General features: G+C 48.4%; 1 protein-coding gene across 3 annotated transcripts in view; it reads left to right on the forward strand.

Moving 5' to 3' along the window:
• Positions 1-8,889: 8,889 nt before the first annotated feature.
• The window catches only part of IL2RB (interleukin 2 receptor subunit beta), an 18,096-nt gene continuing 3,425 nt past the window's right edge, over positions 8,890-23,560 (forward strand). Inside the window, exons 1-10 of one of the 3 annotated variants that reach the window (XM_035339795.1) lie at positions 8,890-9,008; positions 9,363-10,761; positions 13,361-13,458; positions 13,786-13,912; positions 15,531-15,636; positions 16,862-16,970; positions 17,944-18,092; positions 18,506-18,677; positions 20,351-20,447; positions 22,208-22,292. In XM_035339795.1, the coding sequence (XP_035195686.1) occupies positions 13,377-13,458; positions 13,786-13,912; positions 15,531-15,636; positions 16,862-16,970; positions 17,944-18,092; positions 18,506-18,677; positions 20,351-20,447; positions 22,208-22,292 (927 nt within the window). In that variant the 5' untranslated portion in view covers positions 8,890-9,008; positions 9,363-10,761; positions 13,361-13,376. The other 2 variants (XM_035339779.1, XM_035339789.1) reach the window with 2 other exon arrangements.

The raw sequence follows: 23,560 nt of genomic DNA on the forward strand, positions 1-23,560 counted from the left end.
TAAAAACATTCGCTACACCGATACTTTCAATTATGACACCTCTCTTCCCTCTCCTGGTAAATTTTTAAGGAAATTCAGGGAACAATGCTTTGCAAGTTACCAAAAAAGAAGGCAGCCCAATGTCGTATTGATCTTCAGGTACTTAACTAATTCTATCGAGGAAGGCTGGGCTAAGGCCAGACTTCTCCTTAGGGGGATCAGGTCCTTTAGATTGTGAAATTTTTGGCAGATCCTTCTGTCAAGTACTTAGTAAGCACAAGTGAGTTTTCCCTGTGGTGGTTCTGTTTTCTGTGCCAAGAGGTAAAAGCCAGGAAGTGCAGACACAAGGGACATTAAATTGTTGCCTAGACACTCGTGCTTGCTAACAACAGGGCAGGGGGTATTTCCAGATTCAAGCTGGGTACACATTTTGGAAGACCTGGGTGCGATGGCAAAGCCAAATGCAGAAATGCAAAGACAAGTGACAATTACACATAAACTTGCGGAAAATGGTGAAGGTTGGTGGGAGTGAAGACTTCAAGGCCTGAGAGGAAGATCTGGGAGGGATAGAGTCCCAAGGGCAGGGAGGATGCTTATTGAAGGTCTCCATGCAGGTGGAAGAGGTAAGTGGCATTTTGTTTAGGGTCCTTGGGGTATGGACTAAGGGGATGAGCACTCCTAATGAGGTGGAGGAATGGACAAGAAAACAAGACCAGATGCCTATATAGGACTTTTTATTTTGAGTCTCGTTTATCTTCGAATAGCTTCTCCTGTGGTTTGACATGTACCAGACGGTTCATTTGGCAAGGGATGGAAAACATAACCATGTGCATCCTTACAGGCCTCTTTAGTCCTTTGTCAGGCCCAGAGTTAGGGCTATATATATCTTAGTAAATGTGGTGATCTGTTATATCTGAGACCAGCCCTCTTCAGGTTTTTTATTTGCTTCTGAGGAAGCAGTTAGAAATGTGTCCTCAGGAAGTTCCGGGGCTGTATTTGTGCATGTTTCTGGCCTCTTGAGGTGAGATGCTGGTAGATTGGAGGTGCCTCTGTCACACTTATGAAAGCTGAGGAGTGAAGGAGGAGGGAGGAGCGGAAATGTGTAGCCTGACCTTCTAGAAACGTTTTCTATGATTCAGTCCTTCAGCCTGTCCACTTGGAGAGGAACGTGCCACCTGATGCCTAGTCTGTTCAGCCCAGTCCCTTGGGGCTAAGATGCATACTTCACTGGCAGGGACTTTAGCCAGTGCCCATCATAGCACCACAGATGTCTGGCTGGGGAGCTGCCATGGGTGAGGCTCAGCTCAGGCAATGTGGACCCTGCAATGCTGTTGAAGGAAGAGCTCTAGAGCTGGAGACAGCTCTGCAGCCCAGTCAATGTGTACAGCTCACCGTAGAGACCTCCAATCACCTCATTCACCCCATCATGTGTTTTCTCAAGTTTCTTCAAGGTATGGAATAGAATGATAGACTCACAGAATTGCTTGGGTTGGAAGGGACCTCTAAAATCATGTAGTTCCAGCCCCCCCGCCATGGGCAGGGACATCTTCCCTGATCAGGTTCGACCAGGTTGTTCCAAGTCCCGTATGTCCTGGCCTTGAACACTTCCAGGGTCATGCATGGCTTCTCTGGACAGGCTGCTCCAGTGCCTCACCACCCTCATGGTGAAGAGTGTCTTCCATACATCAAGCTTGAGGTGGGGGCCCATGCGAACCTCATGAAGTTATCTGCCAAGGGGTTGGCCCTTTAAACTGGTTTCCTGCGGGTTTGTGGTCTTGCAGGTACGAAGGGGGAGGGAGGGAGGGAAGGTAAAGGGCAGGAGATAGTGCTATCTCTGGGAGAGGAAATGTGTGTCAAAGTCAGTTTAGGAGAAACTGGAGGCCCTGTGAGAGTTCCTTGCCCCATGATAGGTGTGGGAAAGGAGAAGCAGGGCAAGAAAAAGGGTATGAAAGGCTTGAACGGTGGAATAGGGTTTGTACTGGGGTGGGAGAACAGGAAAGAGACCTTCAGCTTTGCAGTGGGTGCTCACATGGAGCCAAAGCACTGCAAGGCAGCCATGGAGGAGATCTCAGGCAGCCCCTTGAGCCTCATCTCCGCTTCCGACCGTATCCAGGATCTGCCCCATGTCAGGGCTTTCTGCACCATTCAGAAGGCTCGGTAACGTGGCAGGTTTCCCCTCCACTCCAGCCAGCTCTCCCTCCCAAACCACCCAGACAACCTGCTTCATTCACACCTCAGTTGTGTGGGTGGATTTTCCATGGTGGTAAAATGGGCATCTGCTGGGCCTGGCTAGGCTTCAGAGGGCAGCTCGGAGCTGTGCTCTGCTGTCACACCCACACACGTCTACACACGCACATACCAGCCCCATATGGACATCTCTTGCCTTCCTGCCAACGGAAACCGTTGCCCTTTGCACGCCTGGCTCGCTCTGAAGATGTTATCAGAAGGTGGGTACGGGGGGCCGAGGTGCCAGGCCTCTTCTGTACAAGCGCGGCTCCTTCGCTTGACGACATGCCTTCCCCCGCTCTCCCTCTGTGATCTCTCTCCCACAGTTATACCACGGTGACTGGCAGGCAGAAGGTCCCAGTCAAAGGCTTCTGACAGCTTCTCAACCCACAAACCAGTCCCATCTCTTGAGCTTGCATTAGTTAACTCACAAATGGCCAGCAAATTATTGCAGAAGCTCATACTTTCCCAAGTCTGTTGGCAACGGCTAAGAATGGAGAGCTCTTGGGTCAGAGAATTTAAGGAGCAAAGGGCTCCCCATCTGTCCTGAAAGGCTGGAAATCCAGCCCTGGGTGAGCAGGAGGTGGGGGTTAGATTTGCACTAACCTACTTGCACCCATGTGCCTTCGAGAAGTGATGCTTATCTGCATCAACCTCAAATCTGTTAATGTGCCTCAACCACCAGGGAGCCCAAAACAATGCAAATTGCAGCTCACCTCTGAGGTGTGAGAAGTGTCCAAGCCTCACGGGTTTGCCAATGGGGACAGCTGCACTGCTTCAAAGAACACAAGGGAAGGGAATGCGCAGCAAAAGGAGGGAGGACAACAAGTCTCCTGTCCCACTGATACCCATCCTGCAGGCATCATGACCCGGTCCCCTGCTCTGAAGCCCTGGCCAGGCACCAAATATTTAACAGAACAGTGTCCTAGTGCAAGACTTGGGCAAAGCATCTCAGAAGGAACAGGATGGGAACTTTCTGTTGCTCTGTCCTTTTCTATCTTCCTTTACACATGATCTAACATGGTGACGGAAGGTCAAAGAGACAGAAAATGAGTCATTGGACATATGTAGAAAAATGGGTGCCTGATGCTCACTGCATTCTCCTGCTTGCCCCACACATGCTTTTATGGGCTCATGGCATTCTCTTGTTCTCCCACCCCCACGTTTTGTTTGCCATGTTTCCTTGATTCTTCCCCTGAAGGAATGGAGCAGATCACTAGAAAGGGCTCCCAGGTAACCCAGCTCTGTCCCTCCAGCAATTGAGCACATCCTTTGAGCCAAGGACCCACAAGATTACCGTTCCACACACAGTCCAAAACACCTCCCAAACCCTTGCTTCACCCTGACTCCCACTTCTCTCCATCTGCTGTGTTGGAGGTGTTGTTTGGTTCTTTAGAACATTTATGCAGACTCTGCAGTTGCACCAAGCTTTCAAGGTTATTCCCATTTTTTTTCAGAATTTCCATTTGTTCATGATACTTCAGTCTGAAGCACTCCCCTGACCCCAGGACAGGCTTACTTCTCCTCCCCCATCTGTAAGGTTGCCAGCTGCAGAGGCAGAACTGCTGTGCCTTCATCGCAACGGCTGCACCAGGCAGGGACAGCGGTGTGCTGGGTCAGCACACAGCCTTGACCTGCAGGGTGGCAACATGAACTCTGTGGAAATGCAGAGGCGACCACTGCAAAGCCCTCTATTTGCTGCAGATTTTTTTTTCCACTTTCCTCCCCCTCTTTAAGCTCCTGTGCCTGCTCTAATCACCACTGCAAGAGCTGTGCAGAGAGATTTCTGAGCGCAAAGTGCAGGGGAAACGGTGGGAGGGTCAGGTGAGGACTGAGAAGGGCAAGAGGAAAAGGTCAGTGACGCAAGCCCAGAGCGATGGCTGTCCCTCAGCTGAGCTGCTCTGCTGCCTGTCCGTGGTGCGCTATTTCTTCTCGGCAACAATTCACACATCTGGGGACCACAGCTCCTTCCACCGCCCACGCTCTTCCTCCCCCCTCACGGGGGCCGAGCAGGGGAGGGGGGGAAGGAGGGAGAGCTGCTGCACCAGGCTGCCAGAATCGTTTCCAAGACGGAAGGGGGAAAAAAAACCTCAGAGCGGTCCTTTTTGACCGCCAGCTTCCCTCTGGGCATTGAGAACGTCTGATAAAGGAACCTGCTGCTTGCAAAGGGGAGCGGGAGAAAGAGGGGATCCTTTCTATTGGGGTGCAAGGGAGGGAGGTCAGTGGGAAATGCACTGACACCCTTCTCCTTCAAACGCAGAAGCAATGGTGCAAGTTTCTCTTGGAATTAAGGTGTCACCTGTGGTGGACACATGACTAAGGGATGGGACTCTGGTGCCTGCGGACACGTGTTGTCCTTGGGCTGTTTCCAGGGTAAGCATTTGAGTGGAGCCAAGAGCTTCTCCGTGTTTCCCACCTTAGCTGCAGCTGTGTACGTGCATTTGTGTGTGTGAATGTGTGCACAGGTGCAGGCCGAGGGCATTCCCCCCGAGACCTTCTCCGCAGCCCGCTCCCAACTGTGCGGCACAGCACCCAGACTAAAGCAGCCCTCCTAGCCCAGTGCGGGCTGCGAAGGCTGCAATTGCTCTCTCGAGCTACAGGGAGAGGAAGAATGAAACTACAAACTGCTGCAATGCTCTGGGCCCTTTTCTGCTTCTTTTGCATGAGGTGCTGGAGCAATGTTCAAAAAGGCCTTTTCCTACTCTCCGTGCATGCCATTCTCAGCAACCAGAACAGGAATAAAGTGACATTCTGGTCTTGCCTTTCTTTCAAGAGACCAAGTCCCATTTCCCCTGAGGCCTCCACATCCCATTTCCAAATACTGGTGCAATCAGTGGGGTTAATGTGATGACAAGTAGCTTGGGCTTCATGTTTATAGCAACAAATCTGAAGCTTCACGTACAAAGTGCTCTGTGTCACGTCTCTCAAGGAACAATTCCAGGCTCCTCAGAAGCCACAGTGGAAAAAAATAGCCATTTCCACACTGCTTGTCTTTTCTTCGACTGGTGGCCCCTAAGTGCTCACCTGGTTCACTAGGTTAGCAGTCTCAGTAACAAGATCTTCTTACTCCAGCCCCCCCAGCTGGAAAATGGCCTCTTCAGTTGTGTGCCACCATACCCTAAAGCTTTGTCTAGCTGCAGAGCTGCTCTGCTATGGATAGTCCATCCCTGGGAGGAAAAGTCTTCAGAGAACTAGGGCCAGAGCTAAAACCATGACAGAGGTGGGCTCTCAAGAGGGATGAGGAGCAGAGCAGGGGGAAAAATGGCTCTCTTGGTAAAGCCCAGGGGAGAGACTGGAATGCAATTCAATGTGCAGAGTGGTGGGGAGACAAGAAGCTGCCTACAAACAAGTAATTTCTGTTCAGGAATTTTAATAACATGAAAAATAGTAATTGCCGTAGTCACAAGTCAGTAACCTCCAGAAGGGCTTAAGGAGGGAGGGTGGGGGTGTTGGCCTTTGGATGAGTATGACATCATCAAGCGTATTTTTTAAAAAAATCAACAATCTAATAAATCCCTTTCCAACAACTGCTCAGATAGAGATGGAGAAAACAGAAGAAGCAATGAGAGCTCTAAGCAGAATGGAGATGGTTATTTTAATGAATTTTACTGTGGAGAAGGAAGTGGAATGTGATCAAATTGAGAGGAGGCCTTGCTAATCAGAGCACCCGAGGGTTTATTCCCTAGGACCTTCTTGCAGTGTCATGTCTTACCTCAAACAATTTTGAACGTACAATAGATCTCTGGATTCTTCTCAGTGTATCATTGCTTCCTATTAGGCTTGTCAAGTATGCACACAAACCCCTCTGCCTTTACATAGAGAGAGGTATAACACCTTGACAAGCTGCAAAATAAAGCAGGGCTTTCTATTTCCAAGACTGTCCATGTAACAAGGTAATAATCTGCCCCAAGGACAAGAGAAGTCACTGGTGTTGAATAGTAAACTGGCCAGTTAACACTTGTTGATTCTCTTGCTTGGGTACAGATTTTGTACGAGACTGGTCTCTGACAGATCATATAACTTGCACAGATATCCCCTCTTCAATACTGCTCTGTGAGCAAGTCCACAAGGTGCTCTGGCCATGTGTTTTCAGCTTTCAATGCAATGGGAACCTTCAAGGACTCGTATAGGCACATTTTAATATTAGAAGCTGATAATGTCCCTGCAAACCTAGTCAGTGGACACCTGTTTGTGATGCAGGACCTTTTCCCTGGTCTGCGAGTCTCAGTTCTTGAAAAAGATGGGAAAATGTCCCTCACACTTCTTTTTCTGCTGTGGAAATTGAGACTCAGACAGGATGTGAGAGCTGTGTAAATACGTCGGTAGTCCCACGGGTACGCCACCTTCCTTCCAGCTTGCACTGATGAGCTTTCCATCACAGGTGTGCCAGGCTAAGACCATCTGCACATGCAGATACCACAATTCGGCTGCCACTTGTCACATTGTTCTGCTTCAAACACGTACTCTATTTCCCACACTACGTCCTTATGCTCAGAGAAGGTTGTAGGTACTGGCATTCTTTCAGGTTCCTCAGACCAAGAGTACTGAGAGGCATGAAATGCCAGGCCCAGGTCTTCAGTGACTCTGTGTCTGAGTCGCCTTTGTGGCACCACGGTCAATGGCTCTGCAAATGTGACAGCTAAGCCTGCTCCACACGCACCCACCAGGGAGGCATGCACCCACACCTAAAAGCTCTCTTCAGTCTGCTGCTTGGGTTCCAGCCCTTCAGAGCAAGGTCCTGACACTGCCTAGCTCCACACAAACATAGCGAGGAGTCAGGGCTCAAGTCCTGACCGAGAACATCTCATGATTGCCCTGTGTTCATGTTCATGAGTTCAAAGACATGTGTTGACAGCAAGCTAGGAGTGAAACTGCTTGAAAGTAGCATGCTTCCCCTCCCACCCTTGTTTCTCCACCTCTCTGGGCCTGCGACCATCACTGGCAGGGAGGGAAAGTGAACACCTCCTCCATCCTCTCCCACCTACAGCCCCAGACTTGTTGTGGGTCAGCACTCCTGCAAATATCTCGTCTTCCTACTACTTTTATCCATGTTCTTACACAGCCTGCAGGGCACGAAAATCCCTGCTCCTGAACATTTTGTTCATCTCTGTATATATTTGATGTCTTTTGCTTTTATCAGGCAGATTTATCAGGTTACTCTCTGTGGGACAGGAGTTGGAAGGGAAGAAACACTGGAATATTGTCTGCTGTGTAGGTGGGCTTAACACTTGCTGGCCAGCACGGTGACCCCGTTGTGGAATGTGATCCCAGAAGTTAAATTTTGTTGTTTAAGTGCCTCTCCTCTTTAACACAGTTACGGAGATTAACCTGAGGGCAGCATTTAGCCTATAGCAACAGCATCCCTAGGGATGCTGGAGAAGGAGGAACAAAAAGAGCTCGATGCTTTAATGTCAGCCCAAAGTTGCCATTTTGATACAAAGCAAAGCCTCTTATAGACTGGTAATGTGAACAAATTCAATAAAGAGATCGCTGATACAATAAACAGCGGTTCCCCGCAGAGCCATTTTAACAGACGTTTTTCGGAGTAGAACCACAATTTAAGGGGAAGATAACAGCAGATACAATACAATGTTGTAGTTTTGAGAAGCACATGTATATGTATGGCAGGAAATTCAAAGTAAAGGTTATAGTTAAAAGAACATTATTTGGAAAGTACCAAAAATAACCTTAAAAGCGTCTAGAGATGTTCATAATGTATCCTGGCAGAAAGCAAACTTGGGCAGCCATCAGGGCCATCTCTGCCCTTATCCCCTCACCTGCTGCTGACTCTGAACCCTTCCCAGGGTTCAACTCCAGAGGGCCACGGGGACAGGACACTGAGATGGGTCTCCTGAGCCCTCCACTGAGCTCATCCCTGGTGATTCGGATGGTTTGTAAACCACAGGCAAGGCGTCCCAGTTAGCCTGGGACTCCAGCTCCAGCAGAGAGTTGGCAAAGGGAAGGGATGTGTCTAGCCTGAACACAGCTAATGTGTTGATGAATCACGGGATAATTCAACACCGCATCATACTTTTGCCCTTCACAGTTCTTCACTCTCTCTGTACTTAGTGAAAGTGTTCCCCTGTTCACCTTTGCCATCCTGAAGAGACTCTCAGTGGACATGCAACTGAAAATGAGAAGTTTCAGCAGCACCGCTCTTCTCTAATGAAAGCAAGAGGGGAGGAAAAAGATCGGCCTGCCCCAGCCTTGAGGGCTAAAAAAAACTTGCATTACCTCTGACACACTGATCTGACCCAAACAACACCTTTAACCAAACCTCCAACTCCGCACTTTTACCTGACGCTTTAACACTGCACAGCAGAGTTCACGGGTGAGTTTGCATGCCTCAGACACCATTATGAGGACAGGAAGGCAATCACAAGAACACCTCGCATGTATCGCCGACAATGTGGTTTTGCTTGGCTTTTTAACTTACAAATGGCACCATTCCTAACAATGTCGATGTAAAGGAGATAAAAAGTGCCAAGTTCTCAGTTGCGCAATGTCCCGGGCAGTCAAGTCTAAAAACCATGCTGAAAGCAAGTGTATTTATGTGTATTAGGTGGGGTCTGGATACATATGTGGTATCTTACCCATACGCGAAACCCTGTCTTACTTACTCTACATAGTTGTTGCTTTAGTATATTCTCAATGTGTTTCTGACAGAAATTAAACATACTAAAGTCAGTCTGTGTGTTTATGCATGGGTGTTTGACTGTCTGTTAGTTGATCTGTCAGACCATTCCTCCTCCCCCCACAATGTTGAGAAAGATCAATCAATTCCAGTTGCACTTGTCAAAGAGGTGTATCCCCTACTGCCGTTAAGAAAAGCTGCCTGGATAGAGGAGAGCTGGCTCTCTTGTATGTTGTTCTTGTATGTTGTTCATTGAGAAAGTCTTCAATGTGTCATTAGTCCTTACTAGATACCCCAAAAATCTGCCTAAAAATCTATTGCAGAGATGCAGATTTAGAAAAACACAGCCTTCAGTGAACTGGCTGACCAGATCTATACTTGTTTTCACCTTCAGCATCTGCCCATCTTCACTAGTGACCTGTCACAAGTTAAATTTTACTATTCCACTATTTCAGGTACCGTAGTGCACAAACAGCCTCATCTGATTCTTACACATTAAAAGGGGAGGGGGGGAGGGGGGGAGGTTGGGAGGGGAGGGAGCGGAAAGATCAGTGGGATTTTCTTTTCTTGATTAGCTGAGCAATAAAGGGGTGCTTTGCGCTTTCTCTCCCAGAGAGATTGCTCATCTGAAGGAAGGTGCAGATTTCTCCATCTGAAGGACAAACTGGAAAAATTATGGTTAATACAAATACTGCATTGCAGCTGTGGAGCTGGCAATACTAAGAAGTTACTCACAGAGCACTTCATTGCTTCATCGGAAGACTTCTGCACCAGAGTAAGTTGTGCTTATTTTAAGAGTTCATGGGAACTGCAGCCTGCGTCCTAGTGATACATGCCAGGAGCTTCTTGTACCAGGATTTGGTGTCAAAAAGCCTTCGAAGCCAGGAAACAGGATGAGACAGGACAGGACGAGAGCAGGTGCCACACACAAAGTTATATTGCAGTGTTCCTATCAGTGCTCCTACTGCTACTATCAACAGAGCCTGTCCCGTCTCCCACTTTCAACCCAAGCCCTATGCAGAGACGTCTGCAGCAAGTCCCCTTCACCACCCAAGCTTCACAGCTCCTGCCAAGAATATATCCATGCCCACAGGGCCCAACAGCTGTATCCAACACCCTGGGGACATGCAGGGCCATAGGCCATTTCTCTGGAGCTGGCAAATATGATCTAAACAGGTGCTGGCAAAAGTGCTAAGAGAAGCTCAAGGCCTCCGGACCTTGAGACCCATTTCTTGGCCCTTCTTCCACTCATGGGCCATTACAGCTCCACCCTGCTGGGAACTTCCAAGGTGCAACTGGTACACTGTGATGACCAGGGCAGGAGAACATACAGCTCATTTTCACCCTTGCTCCTCTTCGACAGGGGCTGGCTGGTCAGATTACCCATGTTTCCCTCACAGAGGGTGGCCGTAACTTGCTGCCCTTCAGATAGCTATCAAGAACATTCATACGATGCCTCTGAGACCCCTGGACCATGCCAAGTGTGGTGAGGAGAGAGGCGTTGTGCTCCAGGCCTCTGCCTTTCTAAGTGAGTGCTTGCTGCCGGGTTGGAACCTGAACTGCAAGGCTCTGCCAGGAATGGCCTTGGCCAGCATTGCACCCTCCTTCAGAATGGCTCCACACATGGTTTCAAATCACTGTTTTCCTTCAACACCCTCTCTTTTTGAGGTCTGATATCTTCTGAAATCTACTTGCTGGGTTGGACTGCCTCTGACTAAAAGCTCGTCCTCCTCCCACACCTTTTTTCCACTACATGAAACCAAGATCCCTTAGCTGTTACAGGAGCCCCCATCCTCCTGCTCTTACAGTCCTCAAAAAGGAACAGCCTGGGGCCTGAGATTAGCCCCTTGCAGCTTTTGGTCAACACGACCTGCTACCGGACCTGATCTTTGGCCTCGAGCTGCTTGCTGTAGGAAAGAAAGGTGAGCAGTGCAGAGCATGGTGACCACAGAGTATAAAAAAGGAGATTCACCTCTTCCTGCCCCAAACCAGTGGCCATCTTTGTACAGCCCAGACCAAACAGGAAATGTGATGTGCTGCTTTTGTGTCTATGGAAAAAGAGAGGTGTGTGGGGAGATGCGTGTGTGTGCAAGCCTGCTTGTGAAATGGGCAACCAGCAGGCTGTGGACTTGAATTTGTGTGGGGGAGGCTGCCTGGGGAGGGGAGGGCAAAGGGTGCAGGGGAAGATGCCTGTCGTGAAAGGATTTTCTAATATCTAATGTTCCATGGAGAACTGTGAGGGATTATGTCTGTGAAGGTGAGGGCACAATGAGCCTCAGAAGAAGGTGGACATATTTTTTGCACCCTTTCCAGCCTGCTGAATGGACAAGCCGTGTAAAGCAGGCACCGTAGCTGCTGCAGGGACACACTGCCTGGCCGAACTAGCCGAGCTAGTCAGGTCAGAGGGAAAGGTTCTTTCTTCTGTGGGGCGAGCAGGGTGTTTGGCCGGGTAGGCACGCTGGGGGACAGCTGTCCCTGCGGTGTCACACCATCTGCAAGTGTGAGGGCTGTGCCTCCAGCTTGCTCAGCCACAGCGCTGGCCTCGTTCCACTCAAGCTCTGACCCAGGATGGATCCTCTGAAACTGGGGCACCAGTGGGGAGGCTGGTTTCATTCTGGTGTTGCTTAGGTCAATGACTCGAGCTGTTTTTCACAGTGGTCCACAGCATTTCTACTGCGGAGTGACTCCTACCCCAGTTTCAAATTTGTCTGTGCATGTGTGTACACCCTGAGAGTGAGCCTGCCTGTCTGGGTATCTGAAAGAGCAATCTATGGGTCTCTCGACAGCGTCTGGAGAGAACAGGTCCTTCTCTTTCTTTTGCTTCCCAGCAATAGTTACAGACTGGTCCCTGGTATATCTGAGCACTGCAAGCTAACACCTGATCCCTCCACCCTTGTTTCTGCACCTATTGCTTTACCAGCAGGAAGTAGGACGTGGTTTGGGGCTTTTTATTCTCGGCCTTGCTAGCCTTTTCGATACTTCAGGGCCTCGTCTCAGTCTGACAAGGCAAGCAAGCAGCAGCTTCCTGTGCAAAGGTGAGAGGGAGAAGACAGAGAGGTTGAGTGCAGACGGGAAGAACGGCTCCACAGCAGACCTGCCCCTCTCCTCTCCTCTCCTGCCAGAACTGCTGGCTGGCGGCTGGACATGCACTGAGCGAATATCTCCCCCAACCCCTTTCCCTTTCTCCCCATTCCCCTCCTGGTTTGGCAGCCAGCACCTGCATCCATTGCCCCATCTCTGGGGACCCCTTCGCCTGGAGCGCCGGGTGCCTGGAGCTGGTAGGTAAAGGGGGCGATGCCAACCCTGTCCCTCACGGGGGTGGCTGATCTGAGAAGCGTCTTGGAAGGAGTTTCGGTCTGACAAACTGATTCTTGCCGTTGGGGAGGGCTAAGCATATATTTATCTCTCTGTCTTTCCACAGTCCTCTCAAATCAAACCCCACATCTCACAACCACGTCGGCGCTTTCTCTCTCTTTCTCTCCCCTTTTCTCTATGAATGCGTTGTCGTCCTGTTTTTCTTCCTCTGAACCTAATCTTTTATCACAACGGGAATCAATATCATGCCTCATGCCAGCCCTTTAAAAACCCTCCGCTCCCACTGCCCCGGCAGTCCTCAGCAGGGTTCAGCGGGTCTCTACCTTGGTCTCCCCAGCTCTGCTTGTGCTGCAGGCTCCCTGAGAGGTGAGGATGGTCCCTTCTCCTGAGGGCAGAGGCATACCTCGAGGTACGGGTGTCCAGGTGGATGGGGAGAGTGGGGAGAGGGGGAGGCTCGCTTGAGAAACCCATAAGCCCTGTGTGTGTAGTACAGCACACAGCTGTATGGGCTTTGTAAGACAAGGAGTTTCTCTGGGTGCCAGAGGGGAATGAGGGATGCTGTAGCTACCTAATTCCAAAGTCTGTGTTTTCTGCTACACCTGAAAGCACGTCTATCCAAGGCAGTGTGGGGTCTACTTAGCAAGGATGGTGCGTGATTTGTGCTTTACTTTAATATTTCGTGATAAGGTAAAGCTTTGCCTTACCAGAACTTGGTAAACTTCCCCCTAATTTTATTTTTTTCCCCCAGTCCCAAACAAGCCGTTCAAAATCTACCTCCTAAACTGACTTTTCTGTTAGTTGAAGCCAGATAGCCCACTTACGCAGCAAGCACCTAGTGATTTCAGCCCTAGGGCTTACCAAAAAAAGCAGCTCTTCGCAACGCCAGCCACGGTAGCACTCTCTACCTGAGTCAGCAAGCAGCCTGAAACAATACACGCGGAGGGCTGTGCACTCGCATACATTTCCAGAAGACATTACCTCTGCAAACAGCCTGTCTGTGTTGCACTGTGGATGGTTTCAGTGCTGAGCAAAGCACCCCGAGGCAGGAAGGCAATGAGGTGCTGAGGGAAGGGCAAAGGAGAAGGAATATGAGTTTCTGAGCCTGGAAGATTGACACCAGTTTTGACAGTGGATACCTTGTATGGGATGACAACTTCTTAACTTCCATTGCTGAGCTGTGTGGTGGGGGTGTCTTCTCTCTTTCAGTGCGTCCCCAGTACAGATGAATCCCTCCTTGCTGCTCCTGTGCCACCTCTGGCTGCTCAGCCTCACGCCTCTCTTGCTGGCATCAGTCTCTATGCAAGGTAAGAATTGATGCTCTTCACCTGGACAAGCAGGGGGGTGTCAGATGGAGTGCCTGGGCTGTGGTGTGTTGTTGTGCAATGTCCGTGTTGTAACATACAACCAGAGGAGGCTGCAATCATTAAAGATCTTTTACAAGCACACCAACCTTCAAGGACACAGAGCAGTTGAAGAAGTTAACGGTTCTGCCTTTCTTACTTGGAGACAGCTATCCAGCTGAGGACTCTGTCTGTAGTTTGGGATGGGGCAGAATTGTCTGGGGTGATTGTTAATGCCTAAAGTCATTGCTAATTCAGCCACGTTGCTGACCATCTCTTCTCTGCTGGCAGGCACCTCCAGTCTCGCTTGTTGGTATGACTCACGGGCAGCAATCTTTTGCGACTGGACCCCAGGAAGGGACCTTGCCGATGCACCATGCCAGCTGGAGATTTCATCAAAGCTACCATTTTTTGCCAGGTGGGTGACCAGAAAAGCTGAGGAAATATGATACTTTGAATGAAAAGTGTCCTGGAAAATTTAGCACTTCACATCAGTGTAGGCTCCCCCTCCCCAGGCCAGGTGTGGTGGAATCACACAGATGAGGGCTTTCCATTTGAAGTCCGTCTGACCCCAGGTGGATGGAGATGCTGGCCACTGCTCAGTGTTTGCCATCTGAGGGTCCCAAATGGCCTAGCACTGCTTATCTTCCAACTCTGTACTGTTGTCTGTGCTTCATTTTCCAAAAATCCTTCTTCCCTGGTAGCTACCCTCCGGACTGAAGGGTATTTTCAACTGAAAAGGAGGGTGTGTAGAGACAGGGGCAGAGGGAGGTGGGATTGAAGTCATACAGGGGCCATCTGCCCATTGCCAGGGGACTGGACATAACAGGAAAGCCACACGCTAAGCAATAGTACGTGAAGGAATATATCGTTCCCTTTTACCATAGCCCACCCTGGCCATTTCACCTCTCCCGCTCTGTGACGTTTTCCCCTCCCAAGTATCTCCCAGAGGAGCGGTAGGTGTGTGGCCAGAACTACAGTGGATGCTGGCTGATTCTCTGTGGTCTCTGTCTGTGACATCTTGAGTACAGAGTAACTGGTCTGCCCAGGGTGTCCCCGGGTGCCCGGTGTAAGAAGAGGCCCAGGGTGGTTTTGGAAGTGGGTGGGCTGCTCCTGACCATCAGTAGAGACATCTCTAATGGGGTGAGATTGGCAGATGTGCTCTGGGGTCTGCTACATGGATCTTGACAGCCAAACATTTCTTTGCCCTATGGGATTGAGACAAAAAGGTTGGAACTGGAATTTGGGCCAGGTTTGGAACTGTGCCATTGGCTGACCAGGGCTCTAGGACACCTAGGGTTTGTCTAGCCAGCTTATTTTGCTTCCCACTGAAGCAAACCACTCAATGGGAGAAAGAATTTTCTTGGTCCCCCCAGAACTCTTTCAACTGTCCCCCAAAGAGGGCAGGGTTACAGCTGTGTCCTCTAGGAAAGCTTGAAGCAAAGACACCAGCAAGTCTGGTCTGACCCTGTGGCTGGCACAGCCAGCCCAGTCTGCTCTCCCCTCAGCTGCAACCACACGGACGCTCTCCCACCCTGCCACCCCCTGTGCAATGTCTCAGCTTAGCCTGTCCAGCCACACTAGTCAGAGCAGAAGAGAGGTCATGGCACAGCACTGCCAAGTGTGGGGTATGGTCCTGGCTGGCTGGGATGTGGTCTGGTTCAAGAGATACATCTCACTTGGCATCTGCAATGCTACAGGGCTGTCAGTGGCTTGAAAGAGATGTCTAAAACCCTAGAAACAGGCATTTGTCTCCCATATCAAGAGAAAGCAGAGGAGGTAGCTAGAGGTTTGGAAACCTCCTATCATCTCTGGCATTGAAAAGCTGGGATGCTTTAACTCTCCATGTGCCAGCACATAAAACTTGTCTGAGCAATGCATAGGGGAGGGAAAGTGGGATTACATCCTAGCTGTAACCTACTCAGCAAGTAAGGTAGGATGCAATGTTCTTTGAAAGGCCTTTAGTGTTAGATAAGATCTGACTACATTTAAAACAGACTTCCCAGCTCACTGGTGTTCTCCTGCTTAAAATCCAGGTCAATTTTCTTACCCGAAAAATTCAAGGAACATTGTGAATTACCTAAGGCAGAACACACAACAGAACTGAGGAGATGCATCAAGACCTTCAGCAAAAACAGTAACGTGAGTAATTCATCTATTCATCTAGGATGTCCTGGCTAATGACAAGGTTGGTTTCTCAGTTTGAGGCATATAAAGAATGTGACACCCAAGAGTATTATAAAAAGCCCAGACCTAAACCTTGACTCCATTTCTGGGCTTGGACTTGTTGCATGTTGCCCTGCATGGGGACTGGCTTCATTGTGAGTGGGGCCGTGTTATCCTGACACGTACAGAAGAGGTGCAGGACAGACAGATCATATGCGGTGTCCCCCATCACCGTTATCTGAGTTTGGCCCTAATCCCTTCCTCTGTGGAAGAATGGCCATGATCATCACCTCTGAGGTCACCTCTAGCCTTCATTATTCCTTGAAGAGGTCATTACCATTTTCCAAATTATTAATTACTGAGGAACCTGGTTAATCGCGTCAAATGCAAGATGCAAAAGCAGCGCATCAATGAAGCCAATGGTGATGCAAATCCCCTACGTATTATTCTTTATTTAAATCAATTCTTTTTGTTGTTGTTGTTTTTTCCAGGCTTATTGGGTACTTCCCTCAGTCATATTCAGAAATTTCTGTAGTTCCTGTATTTTCAGGGGGAAAAAAGAAAAAGAAAAAAGCTAATTCTTCTTATTGGGATAGTCACAACCAGTTCTAAGAACAGCCAAGTTTTCTTACTTTTGCATATTATGTGCAAAGACAAATTGAAGGACTCATACACATATTCAAAAACTATTCTGTCAAACTCCTTTATTTCTAATCAAGCTTATTGACCTATTTCTTATTTGATACTTTGTGATGTACATGGCCCTTTGGTATCATTGTGGAACCATGTTATGTCAGCTCATTGTAACTCCACTGCATTCCACGAGTAATATTTAATCTCAATATTATCTCAACCTTACAAATGAACATGAAATATTTTAGTCAAAATATTTTGTCTCGACAAATGTCACTCACTGAAAGTACCATCTTTCCTGCTTAATCAGCACATGCAGTAATCCTACTAATATAGCATACCAAAATATTTTGTGCCCTGCTTTCCAGTGAACAAAAAAAATCCAACCGCATCAAGCATAAATCTTTGGTTTCTCTACTCACCACTGAGGCTTATGCCTTTCAACCACAAGTGTCATCCATATTTATTGTCAGGTATTCCTAAACCACTTTATGTGCAGGCAATACTTAGAAATATGAATGGTTATTGATGAGGCTTCAGTGTCACTAATGGCAAATTTTCCTTGCAGTCTCAATTCTTCACTACTGCAGACCGTCTTAACATGTCTGTACATTGCCGGATTGGAGAGAATGGGTCTACACCTGCACGACTGGAAGACTTCAGTCCACTTGCAAACAGTGAGTTCTCTTCCGTCTTGCAGTCCCTGAAGCTTCCCCACAAAGTGACACCCAGTTTCTTTTCCCTATCCGCAACCACGCAACACCTGTAGTGGATTTTAGTCTTACCTCTTTTTGTTGTCCCCCGCTACAACTAGCACAGACGGACCTCGTTGACTTCTGCGCCATGCACCTCTAATGTGCAGTGTCATGCCAGCCACTTCCTATGCTGTCCTGTATCTGGGACACAGCTGAGTGACAGTGCTTTGTCCTAGGAGTTCAGGCTTCAAGCAGGCTACGTCAGCTCAGCTGACCTTCTGAAAAATATGTGCTGCAGGAGGAAGGGGAAGTCTTGCTGCTCCATCCCTCCTATGAGCTACGTGGTTCCCCCCTCCTTTAAGCCAGCTTTGGCAAGGAATAGTCTGCAGAATTGATTCAACTCACTAATCCAGCAGAAAAGAAAATCTGCTTGGGTTATTCTTCTGCTGAATGTTTACCTGGCTTAAGGAGAAATCCAAAGGAGCTGCTGGAATATGAGGCATAAGAAGGCCTGGCTGGAGTCAGGGGTTGAGAAGGTTCACCCCAGATGGTCTATGTAACTCCAGCCCCTGTGGCTGTATCTCTCTGAAAGTGCAGCTGGGAAGAAGCTGTCACCCAAACCATGATCCTTTCCTGTCCATACAACTGCCTTGTGGATCACCCCTACAAGATAAGATGCATGGCCGTGTGGGATTGTACTGACTGCTGTGGCCACTCTCATTGGAAACTCACCGGACAAGCTGCCTTTAATGCAGTCCCAGGCCTTTTGTCACCAGTGACAGTGGGTAGGAAGGAGGAACAGAGAGGGGGAACTCTCTAAGCATCTCACTTGGCCATGGATGGCTGGAGTCTGTGAGCTCAGCCAAGACCCCAGCCCTACTGACACGGGTTTTTCCAGTGGAGCCTTGTTACGGACAGTGCATTGGTGTCATTCCTGATCTCTTTCTCTTTCCAGTAAAACTGAGACCTCCAGGAAATCTTCAACTGGTTAGCAAAGCTAAACACAGCTACAACTTATCATGGAGCCTGAATATTTCCTCTCACTACTTGGATGGGGAGCGGCAATACCAAGTGCGGTACCGAACCACAAGTCAGTCCTGGGAGGTGAGTACAGAGTGGGGGCACTGGAACGTGTCACCATTGGAATCCTGGTCTTCCTTACAGAAATCTCCCCTCAGAATGAAAAAGGTTTTAGTGAATCTGGAGAGGGGATTACTTCCTCACCCCTTTTTGTCTGCATAACCTGCTGCCAGTGTTTGGTGATGACATGGAGGCAGACGGCAACCCTGTTTTATTTAGTACTGTCACAAAAGAAACCTAGACAGCTCCAGGGTAGACCTGAAAGGGATGAGAAGTACAAAATGAAGAAGATTTATCCTCCAGTGTGACAAAACAATGCACAAAATGGAGGTATCTGAAACAGCTCCTCTCGGAGGGCCTGGGAAATATGGCCTGGTATATGATGCTGTGAGCCATGGCAGGATGTTGATGATGCTCTATTTTTGCCCTTCTTCCAGAAAGCCAAGACCTTCTGCATTAAGCAGGACCAGATGTGGGTGGTATTTGAGGGACTGTCTCCCAACCTGAAATATGAGGCAGCTGTCCGTGCAAAGCCAAGTAACTCAAGTACCTACAAAGGCGTTTGGAGCGACTGGAGCAAGACAATACTGTGGAAGACAGACGCTGAGGGTAAGGATCCGAGTCGATCAGTCTGACATGGAGGGAAAAGAGGGAACTCAGAGAAAACAAAGCAGAAGGACCAAAGCAGGCTGGGAAGCCGGAAGAAGATGGGTAGGGAGGATTGTGTTAACCAAAGAGTGATAACAAAAAAAAAAAAATGGAAACAATCTGTCCCTCCTAATCTGTTAGGTCAGGCTGGCTCAACAGAGCTTAAGGGCAAAACCCCCTGGCTCCAATGGAGTAAAGGGCAGCAGCCCCTCTGACTTCCAGAGGCCAAACAAAATCCACAAGGTGTAAATCGGGGCCAGTTCAGTGGAGCCATTGATCAGTGAAATGCAATGAAACCAGAGCCTAGGAAGGAAAGTCTCGGGGAGAATGGAAGAGACTTACATGTGTGTAAGTGGCTTCCAAAAAGGACTGCTGAGATATGCACCAGTCATTACCATGAGCCTGGCATGGAGGGCACCTGCATCCTTGAAATATAGTGACCTGAGCGAGTCTCTTCTGTGAATTACGGGCTGTGGGCTCTGTCACATCTTTTCCAGAAAATAGGCAGCTAGAGGTTATTCCCCTTGCATCACCCCCACTCTGCCCGTGCCCGGTCCCTCCCTGTTGTGCCTAGCGCTGGTAAAAACAGAGGAGCTATGTTTAGAAAGGGCACTGTGTTGCTGTGGCGATCAAATTCTGACAGTGTGTGATGTCAATGAACAGGATACAGCCGCAGCCGGTTGTCACAGCAACCAAGACCCAAAGATAACCAGGGTACCAGAGGCAGAGGAGACAAAGTGATCTTGGTAGCATCCCAAGGACAGGCAAAGACAGGACTCTCTACAACTGTCTCCTTTATCTCCTTCTGCTCCCTTACAGCAACTCCAAGGGAGCCCTGCAGGCCCAGACCAAGCGACACTAGGGATGGAGGGAAATGGGGGTGGCAGGCAGAGGAGAAGGGCACCAGAACAGCAAGACCAAGCAAAGGTGCCCTGGGGAGATGTGTGAAAGAGACAGATTAACAAAAGTTTAAGATGATTCCAGAAAAGCTTGAGGAATGCTGGCAGAGCTGGCAATGAGGAAATTCAGGCTCTTTCTCCTAACCCCACAATCCAAGTACCATAATCAGCATGTGGTGAAAAGCTGTAAACCTCCCTAGCCTCCTAAAACTTTCCTCCACCTGTCCACATAAAGAGGCTAGCCCCTTGACCCCTAACCTTTTCCATCCTTGGCCCTGCTACCCTCTAACCCAATCCCATGAACCCCATGATTCTACCTCCCCACTGACTTGCAATGCTGTTCCTATTCCCCACGCCCAATTAAGCTGATTTTAGGACTTCCTTTCTTTTGCAATGAGGCAGGATGCTGGACACTTCTGCCAGTACACTGTGGCACCTCATCTGCAGTAAACCCCAGGTGTGGTGCTGTTATGGACTGGGAATTTCAGCTGTTTAGCAAGAATTATCTATTAAACCACACCAAGAAGACTCAAACCCATTTCAGTTCAAAGGCATCCTACACAACAGATTAACTCCTTTATCTGACCTGTGCATTATATTATATTAATTATATTATTATAATTAACAGCATATTATAACATGATCAGTTTGAACAGACATGGAAAAGTTGCAGATCCTACCTCCAAAATCCTGGCTAATTTTTTATAGCAGCTCCCTCTTTCTCTTGTCTTGCAGAAACATCCCGGCCAGTTGTGCCAGCTCTTATAGTGAGCACATGCATCTTCGTGATCATTGGGACTGCCTTCCTTATTAACTTACGGGCCCTGAAATGGTAAATGAGTGTCAAGTTTTCCTCTTTGTTGCTCTCCTGTATATTGTCTGTCTTCTCATAACCTGGTTTACTTTTTATTTGGCATTACTCAGCATACAGAGGGACTCAAATATACAGTTCATAACCCAAGCTTTCAAGGCTGACATTTGTCTGAGCAGATATATCACCACCCAAGAAGATGTTGTGTTAACACTGTCATCATATTGTGCCATACTCCTGAGACCCAGTGCCATGGTCTGGCTGGCTTCAGAACAGATGCCTCGGTACTTCTATTGCCCATGGGTTACAGCGGTTTTCCCTGGCAGGGATGCACCAAAATCACCTCTCAAAAAATAGGTTACTGAGCTGGGCACTCTCTCAGAAGAGAGGACAAAGCAAGCCTAGGTACCATGACCTTCTTACTTAATACTCCCGCAAGAGCTCAGTGAGGATGAGTGGTATTTGATCTTCAGGAAAACTCCTGAGTGAGGAGTACGGTTCTTCTTCTCCTAAAGTGTCTCACCACATGCTGGTAAACATCTATGTGATGCTTTAAAGATCTCTTCTTTTTTTGCCAGCATACACAGCTTCTAGTCAGGACTGAAAGTGTCTCACAAGGTTACCCAGTGCAGTAATACAGAGAGTGACCTGTCAGCATGGTGAGGTTAGAAATGGCTTCAGGTTGTCTCATCTCAGGACAGGGATGGAGAAGCAGGTCGCTGGTGGTGGTGGCAGAAATGTTCTCAGGGAAGAAGGCAGGGAAGAAGGCAGCAGAGGTTGGGATGGCTTCTTTGGAAGGAAAGAAGGAGAAGCATATTAACAGGAGACGAATACTGAGAAAGTCACTGTTTTACCTTGAGTCATAACACAAAGGTGAGGAAGTGCTAGCTACATGGGAAACAAAGAGATAAAAAGGCCTCCTTTCTCCACAGAGTGTAGTTAACCTGTGAGATTGGATGGAGGATAATGCTGAGGTAAGATCCAAGGAAGGATTAGACATGCACGAATAAAAATAGCATCTGCAGTGTTGTAAAATAGTTTATATGCAAGAACTAGCAAATTCTTATGCTTCAGAGAGTACACTGATTGCCTCCAGAGGTCGGGAGGGTCTCTCCTCAGAGCATCCCACAGCAAAGCTTCAGCAAAGAGCTGACAGGATCAGCCGACCCCCTTGAGGGACTGAGGAGCAGATGAGATCACTTCATGCTGCCTCAGGATGACAACATACTGGTTCCAGTAAAGCGGAGGTCACTGGGCTGCTGCATGACGTGCTCAGATAGGTTTGTAAGTCCAGTAAATACTAGCTGTAGCACACAGTATATCCTGCTAACAGGAGAGACAGTGGCGACACAGCTTTGCCAGTGATGGTCCTGCCTACACCACGGGGTCCTCTGAGTCTTTTTGGTGGCAGCAAAACCAAGAGGGGGCAGCTCGCAGCAGCTGGAACTTGGAAATGAGGGAGAGCTGCCCAGACCTATCATGGAGCAGGGGGAAATGGAGAAGCTAAGGTGACCACCAAGGTAGGGAAGGCTGTGAACTGTTGGTTGTGCTTCACCAGGAAAAAGGCTTTCCAAAATCAGGTTCATCTGGCTCATCTCTATCTCTCATCTCTTAGCCACTGCATTTCAGGCCACTCAAGAGCAAGGAGGGTCCTCAGGCTTGTTTTTAATTTACCTTTCCCCTGCTCCCATGAACTGTGATGCTCTCTCTTATTCCCATCACAGTCCCAGAGAGGTCAGGATCAGGCCCTGCTTCATTTCTCAATCTCCTCTCTTCTCAAGGTTTAAGAAGATTCTGAAGATTCACATCCCAGACCCCGAGAAATTCTTTCCCCCGCTCGTCTCTGTTCACGGAGGTGACATTCAGGTATGGGACTGGGGACAGATCCAAGTGGTTATTAGGGAGAAATGAGAGAAAGGAGGGTCCAGCTGTACATGCCTGGGGCAGATGCCAGGTCCTCAGACCTACATGTGTGCATGCAACTCATGTGCCTGTAGCACCAGCTGCTGGGTTCTCTGCTCAGGTTTTATTTTTTGACCTAAAACCTGACACCCGGCTGATATATCTCTAATTTCAAAACCGAGAAAAGGCAAACCACGCAAACCTCAGCAAACTGCTCCCCTGACAGGAGAACTTGAGAGAATATCAAGTGGGAGGGCCTCTCATATCCCCTTCAACCCTGCTTCTGTCCCTCACCACCTGCCCTAGGCTGCCCAGATTTCCTGCTGTGGTCCCCTTCTTCTGGCTGTGAGCCCTACCTCCTCTCCTATTGCTAATTACCATCACTTTGGGTGGCACTTAACTATTTTCTGTATTCTTCTATCTTTTTCCCTTCCTTCTCCACCCCCTCTTTCTCCCTTCCCCAATCTCTCTTTGAGTATGGGCAGCTGCAAGAAGACAATTACCATTCTGTGCAGTATTAAAGGGAGCATCAGATGCAAGACGTGGGAGGTGATCCCAAGGGATATTTTGCTTCGAGAAGGGTGGAGACAAACTGCAGAGTCCAGAGGACAGCAAAGCTTTGGAAAAACCTTAGTGCAAAAAGCCTTTGAAAGCTAAACCTACAGGGGAAGACTGTGGGGGAGGGAGGTGCAGCGGGCACCGGAGACACTTTCCTGGTGTAGAAGGAACTACAAAAAATGCTTTACTGGCCATAAATAAGTTGGATATTAACAAAACCGGTGTATTTTTAAGGATAATGACATGCTGCAGGCTGTAACTTGCAGTGAGTGTGGAAATCCAGGCACAATGGGCTTGGAAGAGCAGTTCAGACAAGAAAGCTGCATGCAGTCATGTAGGTGTATTAGACAGCGGTTCAGCACCCAGGAATAGATTGCATGAGACCCACCTTTTTCTTTTCCTTTTTCTTTTTTTCTTTTTCTTTTTCTTTTCCTTTTCCTTTTCCTTTTCCTTTTCCTTTTCCTTTTCCTTTTCCTTTTTCTTTTTTTTTGTTTTCTTTTTCTTTTCCTTTTTCTTTTTTTTTTCTTTTTCTTTTTTCTTTCTTTTTCCATTTCTTTTTCTTTTTCCTTTCATCTTCTTCTTTTTCTTTTCCTTTCCCTTTCCTTTTTCTGTTTCTTTTTTGTCCTTTCCTTTTCCTTTTCCCTTTTCATTTCCTTTTCCTTTTTCCTTTCATT

Source organism: Oxyura jamaicensis, chromosome 1 (assembly GCF_011077185.1).
Source record: "Oxyura jamaicensis isolate SHBP4307 breed ruddy duck chromosome 1, BPBGC_Ojam_1.0, whole genome shotgun sequence".
NCBI lineage: Eukaryota > Metazoa > Chordata > Aves > Anseriformes > Anatidae > Oxyura > Oxyura jamaicensis.